This window comes from Camelus bactrianus, chromosome 32 (assembly GCF_048773025.1).
Source record: "Camelus bactrianus isolate YW-2024 breed Bactrian camel chromosome 32, ASM4877302v1, whole genome shotgun sequence".
NCBI classification, from domain to species: Eukaryota; Metazoa; Chordata; class Mammalia; order Artiodactyla; family Camelidae; genus Camelus; species Camelus bactrianus.
Window position 1 is genome coordinate 7,182,676 of NC_133570.1, and position 21,077 is coordinate 7,203,752.

Here is a 21,077-nt window from a genome sequence, read left to right on the forward strand (position 1 = left end):
TCTAGGCTCAAGAATGATTAAAGATTTAACTTGAGTTGCAGGTTTTCTCTAAGGATTTAATTCGCATCAGCAGAAGATCCAGCACCAGTGGAGCCTGGGCCTGTTGTGAGGATTAAATGAAAAGGATTATGTAAAATGCTTCTTCTCAGCACAAAGCTGGGCAGAGCTCAATAAATGAGATTCTGCTTTCCTTCAGCAGGGCCTGGGCTGTCAGCGGTGCTAGAGAAGTATCTGCTGATTGACTAGCCATTCCCCAGGGCCCATCCCAAATGAACTCAGAAATACTAAAAATAAACAATTCAATGAGGCAAGAAATTAAAAAGAAAAAAATGGTATCTTCTCCCTTTTTGTGTGCATTTGTAATTCAAAGAAAGTATACATTTTTAAGTGCTCAGAGACTACAAACCATGTTTTCTTAAAAAGTCACTGCCTACATTTTGACCCTTGGGGAAATTTACTCATTCAAAAATTTGCCCTGGCTGAGTTACTTCAAATTCTAACTGGAAAACAAGAGTGTAACAAAAGGTTAATGCTATTTTTCGGTTTCTTTTATTTATATACATATATATTTTAAAACATAGTTGCTTTTCATTTTCTAATTATGCAAATAATATATTTTCAATGTAGGAAAACCAGAAGATACAGATAAGCAACGGTCTTACCTACATCCTTCCAGATTTTTCTTTGGACACATACATTTATACTTTGTTACAACAGTTCTTGTTCCTCCAAAAAATTTTCAAAAATAACAAAAATCAAACAGTAAAACTAAAAGTAGACTGGTCTCAACTGTACCACAGGTGCTAGTTTATGTTCTATACAAATCTATGTACATTCATTTCAATTTTGACTTTTAAAATCTAAATTGATGCTGTTAAAATAATACTAAAAGATGACACTTTAAACAGCAGCATCTCAGGATAACTAAGAACTTGACTCAGGCATGCTGCTGATTGCTGATAAAGAGCCAGGTATTATTTTTTTCATTAAAATCAGAAGCTTCCTAGTATTGTATCTTTTGAAGAGAAGAAGGTTCTGCTGTTCAGACACAAGCTCCTCATATATATAGTTACTTTTTAATAAACTCTTCATTCATTCTGGTGTTCTTGAAAATATTCATCAAACATAGAAGACTCATCTTCATGTTCCTGACACAAAGGAAACACAAGATATAAAATACATTCGTTTCTCCTCAGTTGGACCTAGTATGTGTTTACATGTTTTTCAGGTAACGCTCTGTAAGGAGCTAAGGCCCAGGTCCAGCTCCAGGTGTTGCTCATAGGTAATCATTAATAGTGACAAAAGGCATGACTGCTAGAATGTTTCCAGATATGTGGTGAATCAAAGGGCTTATATCTCATTAGAGGTTAACTCTTATTTGAGTTTACACTCACGCTGCTTTTCAGCTAACTCACTGTGCTAAGGCCCCACTGACACGGGAGGTCGGCCCAATTCCAGTTGAATTTCACCTCCCCTTTGCGTATCTTTCCAAGTCCTAAGTACAGAGAAACTTAATAATATATATTGTCCTAACAAAGGGCAAAGTAAAACTGGTATCACTTGTTCAGCACAAGGGTCAATCTCAAAGATCACCCAGAACAGCCCAGGTTTCTGCCACCATGAAGACAAAAATTAGAGCTCCTGGGATTTCGCAGGAGACCAGTGAATGCCGACAAACATTTTTACCAAAAGGCAATAAACACCCCAAACCAGAAATTACCTTTGGTTCTTTAAATTCCAAGTCTTCTCCATACTGAATGGCAAAATCAATGTGCTGTAATACAATGTTCATGCTTTCTTCATCTGACTGATCGTAAGGCAAAAATCGAACCATGCTGTAGTCATCGATCTACAAGTTGGGGTTTTCAGAAAGGGCCATTCTGAAGTTGTACAAAATACTTAATTTTCAAAGTATATTTGAGTTTCATCACCATTTATACTCTGATTAAAACCATCTGTATATGTGTGTGTATGTGTGTGTGTGTGTGTGTGTGCGCGCGCGTGTGGGGAGGAGGGACAGACATATACAAAACAACAGCAAATCAATGTTGATTTTTCCGACCTCTGACCAACTAGAACACTCGTTAACTTATTATTTAACTAGACATTGTTTCATAGGCATTTACCTGAATTTGATAACCACTGGAAATTTCAAAAGGACAAAGACAGTTTTGAACTTCCAAAATGGCTTGGAATAATAGACATGTCAGTTAATTTATTGGATACTGCCAAAAAATTGTTTCTAAATTAAACTGCTGACCAGCCAGCCCACGGACTCCCTACCCTCCTCCTTTTGCAAGGAAATAGGGTTAGACTGTGCTTTCCATAATGGTGGCCACTGACTGGATGTCAATAAACACCTGACCAGGTCATTAAAAATAAAACCCAACAACTCGGAGGGCATTATCCTAAGTGACAAAAGTCAGAGAAAGACAAATACCATACAATATCACTTATATGTGGAGTCTAAAAAATACAACAAATTAGTGAATATAATTTAAAAAAAGCAGACTCACAGGTATAGAGAATAAACTAGTGGGCAGAAGGAAGGGGGAGGGACAAGTAAGAGGTACTATTAGGTATTAAAATAAGCTATAAGGATATATTGTGCAACACAGGGAATATAGCCAAAATTTTATAATAACTGTAAATGGAGTATAATCTTTAAAAATTGTGAATCACTATACTGTACACCTGTAACTTATGCAACATTGTACAGCAACTATACTTCAATAAAAAAATTTTTTAAATAGAAGTCTTTAAAAAGGAAAAACAAAAACACAAAACCCAACAATTAATAAAGCTTACCAGTCCACATATAGCGTTAGTCAATTTTTTGAATTTTTTGCTTCTCAAGTCACTTGTAGAATCATCTAATAGAGAATACATGTCTGGATCTAGAAACCTTTACAAGTGAGAAAGAAGACTGATGAATAAAAGGAAGAACATATCAAGAAACTAGATTTATTGACTGACAGAACCTCACACCTAAGTAAAGCTTAGAAGGTTCATCTCTGCAACTGAAATGTGATGGTTAACAGAAGAAGTGAACTCACTTTTCAATTTCCTTTTTAGCTTTCTTACTCAGCAGATCCATTTTTGTCATGATGTTGACTTGAGGAATTTCTAGAGAGACCATAGCACTCAGGGCTGCCAAGATGCCAGAAATAAACTAAAGGAGGAAACAGAAAAGGGAAGATGAATCAACTGGTACCAACAAAGTTCCCCGGTCTCCCCATAAAAGAGAGGCTCCTGCTCCTCTCTGAGAAAAACTGGCCTAAGTAAAAGAAGTGCTAATTCTAAAGAAAGACACCACTAATTAGACGGCTGACCCTTGGTCTCCAAGGGTGAGGACAAAGAGGGAAAATGCAGATTTAATCTACAGTGATCACAAATCTCAATTTAGACATATCTTCAATCTCCTTCATCATCAAATATTCCTTAGGGCTGTTGATAAGAAATAAAGTTTATTTTAGATAGTCCATAAACTAGACAAAAGGTTCTCAGAAAAAGACTTATATGCAGATATGCATCTGCCTAATTTTTCCTTGCAAGTACTTCCCCCAAATCTATATAGTATCATAATTTACCATTTGAGTTAAAAACACATTATTATAATTCAATAATAAGGGATATTAAGTAAGTCTGGAGTATAGTTTGTGAAATGTCCAGAATCACAAAATTAAAGGAGATTGTCCTCTGCTTGTACCCATGACTGAGAAATCAACAACAGATTTATCCTCAAACCTTGAATGACTCCACCATGAATTGAGAATCAACAAGAAAAACTCCACAGACTCGAAACTCCCACTGTTCTAGCTGTTGGACCAGCTGTTTCATCACGGGCAGGTGAGTGTACAACTCAATCTGACCTACATGAAGAACATTACGAGACTATTACAATCAGGAAATATGTTAAATTACCAAATTACAGGGAAAAAAATTCCCATAAAACAACTAAGGGAAAAAAAAGCAAGTCAACCTCTGGTGGTTAATATATTGAATTTTTAAGGAGTCTTACAGGCTCTTGAAGCAATCACAATACCAAAAAAATCCTAAGGAAACAATTCAGTTTTATGTAGAAAATGACGTTCTTCACACTTCTGCTTTTTCTGTCCAAAAGCAAGTGATTTTGGGGGGGAGCGTTCATCAACCTGTACACTTATGATGTCTGCACTTTTCTGTGGGGGTGTGTGTGTTCCATTAAAAGTAAGGGCAGAATGGGCGAAGTGAGAGCCACAGACAATCAAAGGTAGGTTAGGCTCAAGTCTAAAATTCACAATTTGGCTTGAGAAGTCATGTGTGATTATCTGTCCCCTATCAGCCTCTCCTCACATTTCCCTTTGTTTACTGTGTTCCAGTCACATGGGCCTTTTTGGTGCCTCAAACCCACCTCTTTCCTTCCCTGTCTAAAGGCCTTCAGCGAGCCGTGCCCTCTGCCTGGAGCAGTCTCCCTCAGCTCACCCTACGGCCCGGCTCACTCGATCAGAAGCCTCCGCAACCTCCCTGCTACGTGATGGTCTGTGCTAACCCTGCACGGCGCCTGTCACGGGTGAGTATTAAATAATCATTTGGCTTATGTGGTTATACTGTCAGGCATTTCCACTTGCCTATGAGCTCCATGAGGGCAGAGACCACGGCTACCTTGCTCTCCAGGTAGTTCCAATATACAAAATAAGCCTTCAGTAAGCTCAATGAATGAAATAGTCAATGAATAAGCGAGCTGTGCCTGACTGAGGCCGAGTTTAAGCTATGAACACTCACTCCACTTTCTCCCACTTAGGGCAGAACGAACGTGACTTCAACGAAAATGACACATTCAAATTGCTGACTTACCTGGACAGTCAAAAAGGATGTAGTCGTCCTCCACATGCCCAAGACAGTTCTCCAGCCAGTCAAAATTATTGGCAAAGTACTCCATGCAGAACACCAATCCTCCATTGGGACCGAACTGCAGAGAATTGTCTTCCATCACATCATCCACCTCGATCAGCTCCCGGATATCTGGAAAGGACAGACGGGGCCCAGAATAAGAGTGTCCATTTGAAAACAGTTATCCTCACTAGTGGTAACTAACTTATATAAAAACTCACATGTATGAAATTATTTCTACATGTGGTTATTCACTGTAGCGATGTTCATGGGAATAAATTAAATAAATATTTGTACAGACAATGGAATCCTATGCAGCCATAAATAGGAGAAGCTCTTTAAGCACTGATATAATCTCCCAAGTACACTGTTAAGTGAAAAGTGCAAGGTGCTGAACTCTGTGTAGGAATGCCGTAATTTGTGTTAAAAAATTAAAATTCACTATATATACAAATATACATATTTTATTTTATATGCATAGATTATGGAAAGACACCCCAGAAACTAGCAGCACTGACTGCCTCCAGGAAGGGTAGCCGACGGCCAGGACACAGCGCTGGAAGACGTTTTCCTGTAGACTGATTCTTCTGTACCTTTTGCAATTGAACAATGTGAATATATACCACCTATTTCAAAACAAGTCAAACAAAACCAAACCAAGAAAACCAATCTCCATTTTTTAACATGATGACCCTAGGGAAGCTATTTAACTTCCCTGTGTCTCACTTTCTTTATTTATAAGAAGGGGGACAAATCACATATCCTGGGGTCGAAGGATGAGGACTACATGAGATCACATAGCTAAATCATCTATACCTGGGGCTTAAACAATTCTGGAATATGCATGGTTCTCTTCTATTAGAAATTTTTGGAAATCAGTATTTTTGTGCTCAAACCTACAATCTCGGTTCACAGAGAACTGTGCTTTACTCTGCTACATTTATACAGATAACGTCTTCCTACACACTTTCTCTGGGATAAACGTCTGCTCTGAGTTGGACCAATACAATTGGTCTTCTAAAAGGATGACTCAAGGACACTAATCAGTAAGACACTAGGACCAGAAGTGATGTGAACTTGGGGTGGGGGACCTTGCCGAGTGCCATGCGTATCCTGAAGCAGAGAAAGCTGCTCTGTAAGAGAGAAAAAGAGGCAGAAAGCCAGCCTCGGTTCACGTTAGTTTCTGCATTTTGGGTTCTAGTCTCTCACAAAGTCTTGCTCTTAGGTTTTGTGAGAAGTCTCCTGATTCCCTCCCTTTATGCAAGCTAGTTTGAGTGCTTTCTGTTGGGCCCAACCAAACCACCTCAGAGCAATGCAATGCTTCTTCTCAAGGAAGGTGACTGTTTCATGCCTCTTCCTTTTTTTCCAACCCACCTTCCCCATTCCCACCCATTTCCGGCCACTCTCAACTGATGACCACACAGGACATTCATAGAAATCAGATGCCAACAAAGAGAATTTCCCACGTTCCCACCACCAACATTACATGATGCCTTCCACCCTGGCTTCCCTCCTGCTACAATGGAAGAATCCCCCAACTCTTGGCAAAGGCAAAACCCTCCAATTGTTCGGGAGACCCTCCCCTTCCTCACTCTTGCAGTCATTCCTACTATCTGGCATCTTCAATTTCTCTCTTCCTACTGGACCATTCTCCAGCATACAATTGTTCCAGTTGACATCTCCAACCTTAAAATGAAAACTTCCTTGACCCTCACATACTCCTCCTGTTATCATTCCACTTTTCTGCTTCTTTCACAGCAAAACTTCCTCAGCAGGTCACCTCTGCTCAGTCATCTCTACACGGCATCACCTCCAGTTCATGCTTCAAACTGCTCCCACCTGACTTCCATCCCTGCCACTCCACTGAAATCACTAGTCAAAGTCACCCACACCTCCGTGTCCCCAAATCTAACAGCCACTCCTCTGTCCTCATCTTATACAACTTCCCAGCTGTATCTGATATAACCAACCATCAGTTCTTTCTTGAAACAGTCTCTCCTGCTGGACTCTGACACTATGTTTTCCTGACATTCCTCCTACCTTACTGACTGCACTGCCTCTACCAAATCTCTGAAGATGAGACAACTTCAAGGCTTGGTCTTGGGTCCTTTTCTCTAACCATACTCCCTCCCCACATGATCCCACTCAGTCCTGTGGCTTAATATTCTATCTATACACTGCTGACCCTCAAATTTCTATCTCCAGGCCAGACTTCGTCTTGCATCCCAGACTATTATATCTGACTATCTCCTTGACATCACCTGTTAGATACCTATTGGACATCTCAAACTTAAGTGCAGAGAACTGCCTCAAACCTAAACTGACTTGTCTTCCTCCTCAGTAAACAATGCCATGCACTCACCAATTCAAGTTAGAAACCCAAGTGTCACTCTTGATCTCTCCCTTTCCTACACCCACAAACTGCTGCTAATTATACTGGCAAAATATATACCAAATCTGTCTGCTCCTTTACATCTCCACCATGACCACCCTAGTCCAGGCCACTCAGACAACTGTCATAGCGGCACTCTTGGTCCCTGCTTCTACTCTCGACCCTCTAGAGTCCACTTTTCATCCGAGAGTAGAGTTATTTTAAAAACAGAAATCACATGCCAATCCTCTCCCCTGCGTAAAACCCTTTAATGGCATTCCACTGTTGACAGACACTATGAATTGAATATTTGTGTTCGATAAAATCCGTATGTTGAAAACCTAATGCTAAAGGTGATGATATAAGGTGGGGCTTTGAGGAGGTGAATAGGATTAACGCTCTTACAAAAGAGGTCCCAGAGAGACCCCTGACCCCCTTCAATCATGTGAGGGCAACTGGGAAGAGGGCCTTCATCAGAACCCGACCGTGCTGGCACCCTGATATTGGACTTCCAGCCTCTAGAACTATGATAAGTCTATTTCTGTTGTTTTTAAGCCACCCAGTCTGTGATGTTTTATTCTAGCAGCCCAAACAGATTAAGAAAACAGGATAAAACCCATTCTTACCATGTCCAATGAGCTCTACCCATCTCTTCCCTTCACTCGTTATGACCCAGCTCCAGCTTTTCCCATCTCTAGGCAATTTATTGACCTTGATGTTCCTTCATCTTGGAAAGCCTTTCACCAGCTTGGAGAGCACACTGCCATCTTCAGGTCTAGGCCCAAATATCCCCTTCGCAGAGACATGGTTCTGGACTACACTACCTAAAGCAACCTCCTCCTCACCAGGCTATTTGCAGTCCTCATCACAATCTGTAATACGTTTACCATTTTGCTTATCTCCCCTGCAAAAAGGTCCACAAAGGCAGGGATAGTATCTGTCTTGTCCTCTTCTATAACCTTGGTGTCTGGCATATAGTAGGTGTTCAACAGACATTTGAATGAATAAATTGAAAGACGTTAAAAAACAAAACTTAGACCGCTCACTTACAGTGTGATCAGCAGCAAACCAGATTTCCCACAGCAGGACTAAAGATGAAAGAAACAGAAGTGGGGGTGGTGGTGAGTCCACTCACTTTTAATTCTTCTATCAGAGACTAAGAAAGGATACTGTCACATATATCAACATGAATTGATGCCACCAAATGACATTCAGCCTCATGCTGTTACCATGAAACCAGAGGACCAGACTGTAACAATTTTCAGCTTCTGTGCTGAGCAGCCAGCACTTACTGCCTCCCCACGCCCCTATTTTTCCTGAAGAATGGGGAGGGCTCTGCTCAGGACTCACCAGCCATCACGGAGTAGCTGAAGTGTTCTGCTGCAGGATCTAGGTTCACAACTTGGACAGACCGATTGAGGGCTTCACAGTGCTGGACCATGGTGGCACAGTAGGTGCTCTGTAATGTCACAGAGAGGGTGAGAGCAACAGGCAGTGTAGTTGCTTATCCCCTATACCTCCAGGACTCTCCACACCCCTTGGGCAGTGTCCACTAAGGCCAAAACTATTCCTTCATTGACCAAGAAGAAGCTGATTGAAAACAGAGTAAAGGCCTTGGGCTGGGAGTCGGGACACCTGACTGAGCTGTGGATCCAGACCTGGCTCAAACTCATAGGTAACCCTGGGAAAGTTACTTTTCCATTCTGTCCCTCCATTTTCTTGTCTTTAACTGGGATGGCCTCCATGATCTCTAAGGTTCCTTACTTCTCTTAATGTGCAACAAGTAGAATTTAAAGGGTATATTTCTGATCATACAGTGCAGCACCTAACACATAGGGTCTCCACTAGGATTGGTACAGTCCAAAGCTTTAGGTAGGGTGGTCGGGGGTACTGTCTCTGAGAAGAGAGGCAGAATATTTGAGCTGAGGAATGGCAATGTGCTTGCCAAGCCAGGGGAAGAGCATTCCAAGATGAGAGAACATCAAGGTTAATAAATAGCCTGGAGGTGGGCTATCAGTGTACAGCTTTTGGTTAAAGAATTCTTTATCCCTCATGTAATCATTACCATACTATGTTAAAATCTCTAAGCTACTTGTCTGTCTCTCCCATTCTCTATTTAAAGGCAGAGATATGTCTCATTTAGTTTTATAAGCCCAGGAACTAAAACAGTATCTGGTACACAAAATAAATGTTTGATGATTCTTTTTTTTTTAATTGAAGTATAGTTGATTTACAATGTTGTCTTAGTTTCTGGTGTATAGCACAGTGATTCAGTTATACACACACACACACACACACACACATATTCTTTTTCATTATGTTATTACAAGGTATTGAATATAGTTCCCTGTGCTATACAGTAGGGCCCTACTGTTTATCTATTTTGTAGACAGCAGTTCATATCTTCTAATCCCAACCTCCTAATTTATCCTTCCTCTCCTTCCCCTTTAATAACTGTAAGTTTGTTTTCTATGTCTGTGAGTTTGTTTCTCTTTTGTAAGTTCCTTTGTATCTTTTTTTTAGATTCCACATATAAGTGAGATCATGTGATATCTGCCTTTCTCTGTCAGACTTACTTCACTTAGTTTGATAATCTCTGCGTCTATCCATGTTGCTGCAAATGGCATTCTTATTATTTTTTATGGCTGAGTAGTATTCTATTGTATAAATAAACCACATCTTCTTTATCCAATCATCTGTCGATGGACATTTAGGTCGCTTCTATGTCTTGGCTATTGTAAATAGTGCTGCTATGAACACTGGGGTGCATGTATCTTTTCAAATTAAAGTTTTCTCCAGATATAAGCCCAGGAGTGGGATTGCTGGATCGAACAGTATCTCTATTTTTAGTTTTTTAAAAACAGGGAAAGCTTCACGAATTTGTGTGTCATCCTGGTGCAGTGGCCACACTAATCTCTGTATCATTCCAATTTTAGTATATGTGCTGCCAAAGCAAGCACTTCTTGATTATTTCTAATTGACTGACTTAATATGTTTGAATAAACTAAAGGGCAGAGGATTTTGTGTGTGTTTTAGTCACTACACAATCCCCAGGGCCCAGAACAGTGCTTGGCACAAAGAGCATGCCCAATGAGTATTTCTGATAGCAGGCATCAAAAGTTTATAGTAAGACACTTATCTAACACAATCAGTCAGAATTGATTGGAATATTGATCTGGAATATAGAAACAATCTTTATCATGCTTTTAGCTTTCTCCTCAGTGACTTTACACATACTGTTCTGTCTAGGAGGCCCTGTCCATATATCGCACTGTATTTTAATTGACAAGTCATCTATAAGTATTCCCAGACAGACTATAGGTTCTGGGTAAACAAGGGCCATATCATAGTCACATGCGTATCTCCTGCACCCAGGATAGGTCAAGCATCAGAGCAATGTGTCAATATAAAAACTGAGGCCACACAACACTTCCACAGACTCCAGTGTTTCCCACTCTCCTGTTATTTGATCAATATCATCACAAAGTTTCTACCATATTTGAATGTCCCTAATAGGAGTCCCTTAATAGCAGTTCACAAGAAAAAATTGTATCTCTAACCAGAAAACCAGTCATATTTATCATAACATGAAGTTAACCACAAAATAAAACACAACTTCAAAATTCTTTCAGTTCTAGCTAAATACATTGCTTGTCAAAAGCTCTTAGTCTAAGATCAGCTTTCCAAAAAGACTTGAGTATTAAATAAGTGTTGAAGGTGCACTAGCACCAAACTGAAAATTTCACATCAATGCAAACTGAAGGAGAACTGAAAAGGGAGCAACTTTCTCAATATTAGATTCAGTATTCATTAATGTCACGTCCCTGTACCTCCTAAAATAGCCTCAAATATCAGAAATCCATGTCTCAAGCTCTGAGTAACAGTGATTAACCAGACACCATTTCACCTCCTGGGAGCAAGACAGGGACACGTTCTGGAGTTATACAATACTGGATTCAAATTCCAGCTGTCACTTACTAGCTGTGTTATCTTGGGCAAAAACTTAACCTTTCTCTGTCTCATATTCCTTATATGTAAAGTGGGAATGATAAGACTTCTCTCACAAGGTTGTTGTGGAAATTATTTTTACCGTAGTATCTATGGCTTAAGTACGCAATAAATATTAGTAATTATCATTAATCTCCTTTCAAAACAACAACAAAAAGGACACCGAAGCCCAAGTAGCAGAAGCGAGCGGCCCAGGGTCTCAGGGTCCCCAGTACACACACCCGCCAGTCCCTCCCCCAGAACCTCCTTGCCTCCCACAAACTCAAACTTTTTTTCTCCTTCTCCCGCCAAATCCTCACCTTCCCGCTGCCTGCGGGGCCCATGACCAGCTGCGCATACCGAGGCATGCCGGCTCCTCGAGTTCCTGGTGCCTCCCGCAGCACAGGTTGACCACCACGCTCCCTTCAGCCTTCGCGCGACGCCCACCGAGTTCCGGAAACATGACCTATGAACCAATCGCATTCCAAATTCCTTTTGCGTCTTCTGTTCTGCCACGCCTCTGACTACGGAGCATCCCAAAGGCCAAATTCGACGAGAAACGCGTTCTGCGAAAAGCCCGGGGAAGGTTCGCGCGTGCGCAGAAGTAGTTGGAGGAAATCAGTGGTTGGGATACGGAGAAAAGCCTGGTTGCCTTGGTGATAACGGATAACCGACTATACTCTGTGTCCCTGAGCAAGGTGCTTTGGTCCTTGGTTTGAGTACTGATGTTTGACTTATATGGTGACCCTCAAGATTTACAGATTTGCTGAGGGTCTGGAATACAGAGGTGGAAGGCACCTTTTTAGAGGAAAGGTATACTTCCTTTCCGTGACGCATCCCTTCCACAAAAAGATAAAAACGTACAAACGCTCAGTCAACTAAAGAACTCCCGGGCCTCCCCCACCTTAACTCCAGGATCGTGGATCTGCCCGCCCCGCTCTCCCGAAGCTATTCGGGCAGTGTCCGGACTGCTCGGAGGGGGCTAGAATCCGGCGTCAGCCTCTTCACCCCCAATGTCGCCCGGCCTGACGCACGCGTGCTGACAGGGGAGGGGAAACGGGGAAGCTTCTGCACAAAGCTCGCCGTCTGGGCACCGGGGAGGAGATGTCCTGCCAGGGTCCAGTGTCCGACTGGACGGAGTGCAGCTCTTCCGCAGAGCCGCCTGCAGTGGCCAGGAACGAGGGTGGCAGCGGCGGGTGAGGCTGCGGGACCCGGAGGGGTTAGGGAGGGACGGCGACCAGCTCCGCCGGGTCGTGATCCCCGTGTAGAGGAGGGGATGGGAGCTGGCTGCTCCGATGGACTGGACCCCAGTGCACTGAAGTGAGAGGAAGGGAGAACCTTTGTTGTGGCCAGGATGGGAAATATGGAAACAGACTCACAGTTTAGAAGGGCTTCTGAGGGAAGCTTAGGGGAGGGTTGGTGCAATGACTGACTGACTAAACGCTGTTGACTGCGACAGTCGCCTGGGTGCCTCTTTCTGCCCTTAGGGGGCGCTGCGAAATCTGCTGGAAATTTTGCGGTTTGACCACAGTACTTCCACAAAAAGGGGTCGAGGGAGGGAGGTGGGACGGGGGTCGGGGACCACAGGAAAGGAGGGCTTCCAAGTCAGTAAATCATTTCCCTGTGTGTGATATTAGCCACCTTTTCCTCAAATTGGGATTCATAATCGCCAATGAGACAGATGACTGTGAATGTTAGAGGTACCTTGATTTTGACATTTTCTTCACTCAGAAGTTCCTTTCTTCATAAATCCATTTCATTTTGAGCAGGTTTTTACTATTATTTCCTGGATTGCTGAAGTCACTGCTGGAGGCAGTACCTCGTCATCCCTTTCAACAGTTAGCCCTCAAAGTGAAAACAGCCCGGTGTTGCTTTCCAGCCCACAGTCATGACTCCTGCTGCACCCATGACCACTTTAAAAATATATATATAGATTTGGTGGATTTGCAACTTCTAAAGATGGAACGAGGTCTTGTGTTTCTTTTTTTGTTCATCACAGTGCTCGGCAAAGTTCTGAATCCTAGTATATCAAGGGATCAATGATCTCTTGGTCATTAAATAAATTGCGGGAAAAGGAAACCGAGAGTGTTTTGTCTTAATTTGAGAAAAGAAAAAAATGAGCTTGTACAAAATTAGAAACATTCTAGACCAATTTATCAGTTCCAGTACACCTTAAATTACATACAACAAATAACATTTCCTTATTAAAATTAAAGGAAGAGAGTATCATGGATAGTACAAGAAGCCCAAACTATTTTATTGAGCTCAATGTAGAAATTAGATTAGGCGACTATAAAGTAAGGCCAAAACTGGCTTAAAGTAAGTCCTTTGTAGTATGGAAAAAAACTCAGATAACCTACTTTGAAAAAGCCTAGAGTCATTAAGATATAACCAGAATTATAGGAGAAAATTTGAAAGACATTATGTTTGAGACATGAAAAGTAAAAAGCACATGCAATACTGTCGTTTTTTCACTTAAAATACTTTCTTCGATGCTTATAAAGCTGTCAATTGTTAATATATTCTTTACATTCTTTTTTTTAAAAAACAGATCAGCTGAACATTCTTATTACCAGAGTTCCAAAGGTACTGGTGAGTAGAACATATAAAGCAGATAATACCTATATAATATGGCTCAGAGAAGCCAATTTTGCTATAACTACTCATACAGTGGAGTTTTTAAAATAGTCTTTATTAGCATCCTTGGTAAACTCAGTCTTTAAGATTTTCAAAGAACAAGCCAGCAGGTTCTTTGTCTCCTGTTAAGATATCTCACATCAAAAGAGTACTTCAAAATAGCAATGAATCTGAAAAGAACTGTGTTTATAACTGATATAAACCTGGGGTTTATACACAGATTGAAGGAAAAAGTTCTAAACTGTACAACTTCAAAGAACATAAAATATTTCTCAGTGCTGCTATTTTTTTCTCAGTTGAAATAAAGGACAGAGCTGCTGGAGGTAAATGGTTAAGACAGGCCTCCAAAGACCTCTCACTAATTTTTTGCAGGGGAACAATTTCAATCAAGTGATGTATAAACCTGAATTCACTTTGCTTTTCCTTGGAAAATGTATAGTCCTTACTGTTACCTAGGAAAAATACACATATCTGTATGTGTATACATACATACTACTATTTTTATACATATAAAAAAATAGATATGTGTATATACATTACGTGGTTGTTTTAGAATGGAATTGCCGAGTCGTGTGGCAATTCTGCTTGACTTTTTGAGGAACCACCACATTGATTCTGCAGCAACTGCACCATTTTATATTCCCACCAGCAAAGGGCAGGGGTCCAGTTTCTCCACATCCTAGCTAACACTTGCTTTCCAGTTTTTTGAGGGGTTTTTTGATGATAGTCATCCTTATGGGTATAAAGTGATGTCTCATTGTGATTTTGATTTGTATTTCCCTAATGATTAGTGATAGTGAGCATCTTTTCATGTGTTTATTAACCATTTGTTTATCTTTGGAGACATCCAAAGTCTATTCAAGTCCTTTGGCATTTTCAATTGGGTTGTTTGTTGCATTTAACTATTACTTTTAAATGTTTAATTTTCTATAAAGAAATGCTATCAACCTTTTGAGGAACTAAATTTTAATCCAGGATATAATACACACCTTAGAAATATTGATTAACAGGGACACACAAAAAAGATATTCTTAAACAATTATCCCACATTTATGATATGAAAAAATTTTAAAATGTTGAACTGGTGTTCATTTTATTATTACGTACTCCAAATTATGTTTTAAGGAACATAATAACAATTTCTGGATGATTTTTTGTTAGTCCTTCAGTGTGCAAATATAACTCTTAAGGAGGGGTTGTATAGGGAGGAGAGCAAGAGTTATTTTATTTTTTTAATTGAAGTATAGTTGATTTACAATGTTGTATTAGGTGTACAGCATAGTGATTCAGTTATACATATATATATTCTTTTCCATATTCTTTTTCATTATAGGTTATTACAAGCTATTGAATATAGTTCCCTGTGCTAAACAGACCTTATTGTTTATCTATTTTATGTATAGTAGTTTGTATCTCTAATTCCAAACTCCTAATTTCTTTCTCCCTCTCTTTCCCGTTTAATAACCATAAGTTTGTTTTCTATGTCTGTGAGTCTGTTTCTGTTTTGTATATAAGTTCATTTGTGTCATTTTTTCAGATTCCACAGATAAGTGATATACTTGTCTTTCTCTGTCTGACTTAACTTCACTCAGTATGATAAGAGTTATTTCTTGATTAAATTTTGCCAGATATTGTTTTTCCCTAAACTGTTACTGAAGTTTCTCAATGTATCTGAAACTAAAAACTACTTCCTATTCTTCTGGGAATATGTCTCAACTTTAATTTTTATTAAAAGACTATTATTTTCATCTACCCACATCAGTATTTAAAATAATGAAATAACTGAAGTTTTGTAAAAATAAGTTTTAGTTAACGTCTGAAAAGCTCTTCGTTTTAACACTGCCTCATTAAAGGGGTAAAATGTGTGTTATTCTATCAAGTCTAATACAGAATAAAATTTTAAAACTACATACTGAAGTCAAATGAATGATAAAACATTTTTGAAACTCTTTAAAACACAAATACCTCATGTATGTTCCTGTTTAGTATGGTCTGATATAATAAACCAAAAAAGTAAGTTTCTATCAACGGTTTGCATTGCAGCTGTGTTCAAAATAATAAAGTCCATATGTAATTTTATATATATATAGTAAATATTTATAAATGTCTTAGATTTTTGTGTGTTCTGAAAACAAATGGCATATCATAAAAATCTCTTCAGATTTAACAGTCTGACTCATACCACTACTCCAGGATAATCACTGAAACATGTAGACCTTAATAGAGCTTAATTATTTGTTAAACTGGTCTTTGCTTGTGAAATTCACATAATTCCTTCCCTACAGATAGAATCAAAGATGAACACAAAGTGAACTCACATGTAGTCAAGCTGCAAGAGTTATGGAAAACTCCTCAAATTCAAACAGTTCACATCCCTAAATCAATGACTGAGGAGTCATTTCTAAAGGTATGCTAACTAAATGCTAATACTTTATTTAAATACCAATAGTCTTTGTATTCAGAACTGAACTTTGTATTGAAGATAAGCTACTTAGAGGGTAAGGCACTGCAGAAGACAAGGTACACCCAGCATGTCTAGGAATTCATGAATATCTGCTAGGTAAACTCATTAATGAATTCAAGGGTTTTATCTTTTTAGATTCCCTATCATAAGAGTTCTTTCAGGGCTTTATGATACTTCAGATCTGACATACCTTTACTCAAGAAGCTTAATGCCCCAAAGCACAAAGATGCTTGAGGAAAGTTCCACTCTAGAGATGGAAACCCAGCCTCATAAAGATTTTGCTCAGGGACTGTAAAATTAGAAGCAAGTAAAGAAAATGGCTATATTTTATAACTGTTGACCAGCATTACCCATTAAAAATCACAGCTGCCAGAAGCAGCTTCTCAGGAGCAATGCAAAGTAGGGTTACTATAGATTTGTACAAAATGGTAAATTTTTCTGACCAAAATTTTGAATTTTCTCTGAATTTATTACCTATTCAGTTCCGTAAATCTTGTGTGTGTATATACACATGGATGTATAATGGAATCTCGCATTTTAGGTGAGCGTCAATTTCTAAAATCACCAAGTCCTGTGAAAATCTTAGTCAAAATTACTTGTATCAGAGACCAACAGACTCTCTCTCAATCTGTCCAACACAAGACACTTAGTTGTTCTTCTGGTGCTAGAAAAGACTGTTGTTTTAGTTAAGACTCAGTAGAGTAATTGGGTTGCTTCTAGGTACCACTCATGAGGTACCACCACAAACATCATATTCAGAAGGCAAGATGTCCACACTCACTGAGAGGCACGGGAGAACTAAGGCTTTTGACAGAACAGCAGATTCACACTTTCCTTATTCTTCTAGTGCAGTGGTTCTCAAACCTTAGTGGGGATATGAATCACTTGAGTGGAGATGGCAAGCAGTCACTTGTACTATTGAAATTGTCATTTCTTTCTCTCGCCAAATTAACACAGCTGAATTTCCCTAAGTAAAATGTACAGATGGTAAACTCTCCTTTCAGGTACAGATTATTGCCAGCTTCTGTTGTACAATGCAGCCTATAACTCTTGTTCTGTCTTACAGCATCCCGACCTCACCATAGGCCAGAAGCGTTACCTGTGCAGCATTGCTAAGATCTATAATGCAAATTATCTGAGGACGTTAATGAAGAGGCAGTATATGCATGTGATCCAGCGCAGCTCACAAAAGCCAGGCAAGTGCAGCTCCAGGTAGTTTTTCACCAGTTGTCACGAGAAACAAGAGGGTCTTCTAACAGAGGTGATTTGTATGACAGGTGTCCTAACTCATCACAGGAGCCACCTCAGCTCTCGTCACTCAGAGAAACAGCATTTCCCTTGCACTACTTGGCGACATCAACTGGAGAGAGAGGGCTCAGGGCCTTCTAACACCACAGCTGCATCTGCACCTGAGATGAACCTACCGCATTCCCTTTGGCGACCAGTGAGAAACAGACAAGGGTCTGTTTCCTATTGTTTAAGAGAAAAATGTACCCCTAACTTTATATGAAGGGTAGCTAAAGGATACATGTGTTCTCTAATTTGTTCACTTTGTTAAATTCAGAATAGGTTGGACAAAAAGCACAAAAAGGTGCTATCTTATGGTCTCTACCGAGCAGACTGGGATATGCTACTGCTTTTAGAATTTTGTGGAACTGTAAAAATTTCAATAAGCTAGAGACATGGAAGACTGCCCTTTACAATGATTCCCACTCAAATTCAAAATAATACAAACAATTCCAAAAGGAGCAGCATATGGTTGCTTCTGCACAGAAGAATACTATGAACAAAAAAGGAAAAAAAGAGATTAAGAATAATCAACCTGCACTACAATTGTAGCTTTGCATTTCAGTGTTAATAAGCCTCAGGAGAATTCAGGGGCCAAAAGGGTCTCTTTGGTGATGCAGGCAGCTTAATAAAAAGAATTTTTATGGTCTTCCACATGCATTAGGCAGCTGTTCACTTTGCTGGTTCCAATTAAGATTCTTATCTTTCTTACAGTTTAAAAACTGGATATGCATCTAAAACAAGATGTAAGTCACTGAAGATTTTTAAAAAACCAGGCAGACTGTTAATGCAATCAGGTAAATGTGGAATTTTAAAAGTATGCATCTTTAAAGATGTTATGCTTATGTAAAATGACTATAACTCAATTAAAAAATGTTAAAAAAAGTTATGCTTAAAAATATTAAACCCAATATAGTTCCATTTCTATTACAGAATACATTTTTTAAAATTTAGAATGTAATTTGCTTATATTGCTCCAAACAAAACTAAATATGAAATCAATTTCTGCTTTCACTTAAAAGCAGACAGTGCTCAAGGAAGTAAGATTCAAGAAGGTATTTCTAATTCTAAATATATTTATAATATCAAGGCCAGAGTCTTAACAGAGAATGAAATTTGTCAGAATCCAGGGCCACAAATATGATTTTCAATCTATAGCACTTTTAATGATAGTGCCATTTTTGAATGGACAACTTATTTTGTATGGCATAAAATAGTTTACAAAGGGCTATATACCATTTTGTTTAATGTTCAACAACCAGTGGAAGCAAGCCAACCAAGTGATATTATCAACATTTTACAGAGCAACTTGGATAAATCCAGACTTGGGAAGGATCAGCATAAAGGATCCTTCTGCAAGTAAGGAATAGCACAAAATGAAAAAGGCAAAACAGGAAGATGAAATTCTCACAAATATCCCTCAGAATTGATGAAGTGGAAAAGGATTAAGTGGAAGTTAAACAATTTCCTAGTATTACCACAGTGAGTAGGGAAGTGCGTAGCAAGCAGGCAAGTTAGGCCTTCTGAACTCATATCCCATTGCTGTGTGACAGCATCACCCAGTTCTGCTGTAAATACAATACCATGTCCATCCAAGAAATGAGGGAAATGGCAGGAGAAGGTAAGTCTGGTTCTTTAAAGAACAGCTGGAGGAAACCCCAGGAAGAGGAAAATTCCCTGTAGTCCCCAAGAGAAAAGAAATGAGAAGGAACTTAAGGAAAATGGAGAATGCTGAAGCTGTAACTTCCACCGAAAGATTTTGAAGAGCAATGGGAAAACAGGCTTTAGTAATAGAGAATTGCTATACAACTTGCCCAAAATATGGCATTGGGCATTGGAAGGCGAAGTAATTAAATTTTGAAAATTGCAGGCAATTTGTTTTTGCTAAAGGCTTATTAATAAGATAGGTCATTTTGAAGGTTGTTCTTATATGCAAATCTCAATTTTCAGGATGAAATACAACTTTATTTCCAAAACATATTATAACCTCTTATTTTTCCTCCAGTTTCTACAAGTGATTCTGAATCTTACATGAATGAAGAAAAAAAGGAAGAAGATTTACTAAATAAGTACATGCAATCAATGTCAATTGAAGAACAGGGAGAACATCTGATGTTAACTTGACAATCCTGTCTTGTGTATTGATGTGCCGAAGTGGGGGAGAAGGGGTTGTGAATTGTCTTCACTATACATTTAGGATAATACTGTTATTCACCTTTAAGTCATTAAGTAATTTTGGTTTGTTCAGAAACTTTTACAACAGTGTAATTGGTGTGATGTCATTCCATCTACCAATGATACCTGTGTAATAAAATTTACGTGAAATATATTTCTAGCTAGGTAACAATTAAAATTTTTCTCATCACCTAAAATGTAATTATGTTTCTTTATATCTGATAAATACATTGTATAATTCTTTCTCTGTTTACACTAAGTCCTAAAACAGCAACATTAGAATATCCTACAAGTATTTTCTTGTTCAGGCTTAGGAAAACTCTGAAACACCCCAATATAGAATAGAATTTGATAGCGATAACACCCTGGCTTGCAGAGAAAGTGCTTAATATTTGCTGCTTAGATACAACTTAAGAATGGAAATAGCAGTTTGCCCTATTTTGTGAAAATTGCCACGCAAACACTTGGATTCTCAAACTAGATTAAGTTGGGAGTAGTGGTGCTAATGAAAGGATTCTTCACATTACATATTCACTCTAGTGTGCTTCCCTCCTGAACATTAGTGTTTTTAAATTTTATTTTAAAAATTTATTTTATTTTGAGGTATAGTTGATGTAAAATATTATACAGGTTTCAGGCTTATTTTATGCGTAACAGTACCTCCTAATCCCTAGCCCAGTTGTGCCCCTTCCCCTTCCCTTTTACCACTGGTAACTACTAGTTTGTTTGTTCTCAGTATCTGTTTCTTGTTATATTCACTGTTTTTTAGATTCCACATAAGTGATATCAGACTTATTTCACTTAGCGTAATACCCTCCAAGTCCATCTATGCTGTTGCAAATGGCAAAATTTCATTCTTTTTTGTGCTGAAGCAGTATTCAGTTGTATATATACACCACACCTTCCTTATCCAGTCATCTGCTGATGGATACTTAGGTTGCTTCCACGTCTTGGCAACTGTAAATAGTGCTACTATGAAAAGGGGCACATATTTTTTTTTGAATTAAACATCAGTGTAATAAAATTTTAAAAATTTTTGTTAAAACTTAAAATAGCATTTAAAAGTAATAGTCTGAAGAACTGCTGATGATTTAATATGTGAATATGGTATATTATTTAGAAAATAAAACCTGAGTCCAAAATTATGACCCAGAATGTTGTAACAAGGGAGAGAGCTCTGAAAGTTCACCTCATCTACCTCAACACTATAGTACTTGTCTGCAGCTTCATTTGGCCTCTCATTTTCACGATTTTTAAAAATTAGAACACAGCTTATCAAGAAAG

The 21,077-nt window shown here is 39.0% G+C and overlaps 2 protein-coding genes and 1 non-coding gene across 6 annotated transcripts; 1 reads left to right on the forward strand and 2 right to left on the reverse strand.

Annotated features, from left to right (window-relative positions):
• Positions 1 to 533: 533 nt before the first annotated feature.
• GPN3 (GPN-loop GTPase 3) lies at positions 534 to 11,728 on the reverse strand. 2 transcript variants are annotated; one of them, XM_010969653.2, is made up of 8 exons: positions 11,591 to 11,728; positions 8,594 to 8,702; positions 4,837 to 5,004; positions 3,748 to 3,872; positions 3,057 to 3,172; positions 2,809 to 2,905; positions 1,721 to 1,849; positions 534 to 1,148 (listed from the first exon to the last, which is right to left on the reverse strand). In XM_010969653.2, exons 1-8 carry the CDS (start codon positions 11,711 to 11,713, stop codon positions 1,089 to 1,091), a joined length of 927 nt encoding a protein of 308 aa, XP_010967955.1. In that variant the 5' UTR covers positions 11,714 to 11,728; the 3' UTR covers positions 534 to 1,088. The 2 variants fall into 2 exon arrangements, with proteins under 2 accessions (XP_010967955.1, XP_010967957.1); XM_010969655.2 differs by having other exon boundaries at positions 11,551 to 11,690.
• LOC123612728 (U6 spliceosomal RNA) lies at positions 10,100 to 10,203 on the reverse strand. The gene has a single exon (XR_006720021.1). It is a non-coding gene; the product is annotated as a U6 spliceosomal RNA (small nuclear RNA).
• Positions 11,729 to 11,839: 111 nt separating the features above from the next.
• On the forward strand, positions 11,840 to 19,981 carry FAM216A (family with sequence similarity 216 member A). Of its 3 annotated transcripts, none has more exons than XM_010969652.3 (7): positions 11,842 to 12,426; positions 13,782 to 13,816; positions 16,153 to 16,274; positions 17,398 to 17,527; positions 17,609 to 17,792; positions 18,333 to 18,415; positions 19,624 to 19,981. In XM_010969652.3, the coding sequence occupies exons 1-7, from the start codon at positions 12,335 to 12,337 to the stop codon at positions 19,740 to 19,742; spliced, it is 765 nt and encodes a 254-aa protein (XP_010967954.1). In that variant the 5' UTR covers positions 11,842 to 12,334; the 3' UTR covers positions 19,743 to 19,981. The 3 variants fall into 3 exon arrangements, with proteins under 3 accessions (XP_074212871.1, XP_010967954.1, XP_010967953.1); XM_010969651.3 differs by having other exon boundaries at positions 11,843 to 12,426; positions 13,782 to 13,822; XM_074356770.1 differs by lacking the exon at positions 18,333 to 18,415 and having other exon boundaries at positions 11,840 to 12,426; positions 13,782 to 13,822.
• The last annotated feature ends 1,096 nt before the right edge of the window (positions 19,982 to 21,077 follow it).

Coding starts and splice junctions, on each gene's coding strand:
- GPN3 (XM_010969653.2), bottom strand. CDS start 11,713: ATGCGATTGGTTCATAGGTCATGTTTCCGGAACTCGGTGGGCGTCGCG. Junction 5,005..8,593: donor CAGCTACTCCGTGATGGCTG/GTGAGTCCTGAG, acceptor TGTCCTTTCCAG/ATATCCGGGAGCTGATCGAG. Junction 3,873..4,836: donor CATCCTTTTTGACTGTCCAG/GTAAGTCAGCAA, acceptor TTCTTCATGTAG/GTCAGATTGAGTTGTACACT.
- FAM216A (XM_010969651.3), top strand. CDS start 12,335: ATGTCCTGCCAGGGTCCAGTGTCCGACTGGACGGAGTGCAGCTCTTCC. Junction 12,427..13,781: donor AACGAGGGTGGCAGCGGCGG/GTGAGGCTGCGG, acceptor TTTAAAAAACAG/ATCAGCTGAACATTCTTATT. Junction 17,793..18,332: donor CCAGTGAGAAACAGACAAGG/GTCTGTTTCCTA, acceptor TCTTTCTTACAG/TTTAAAAACTGGATATGCAT.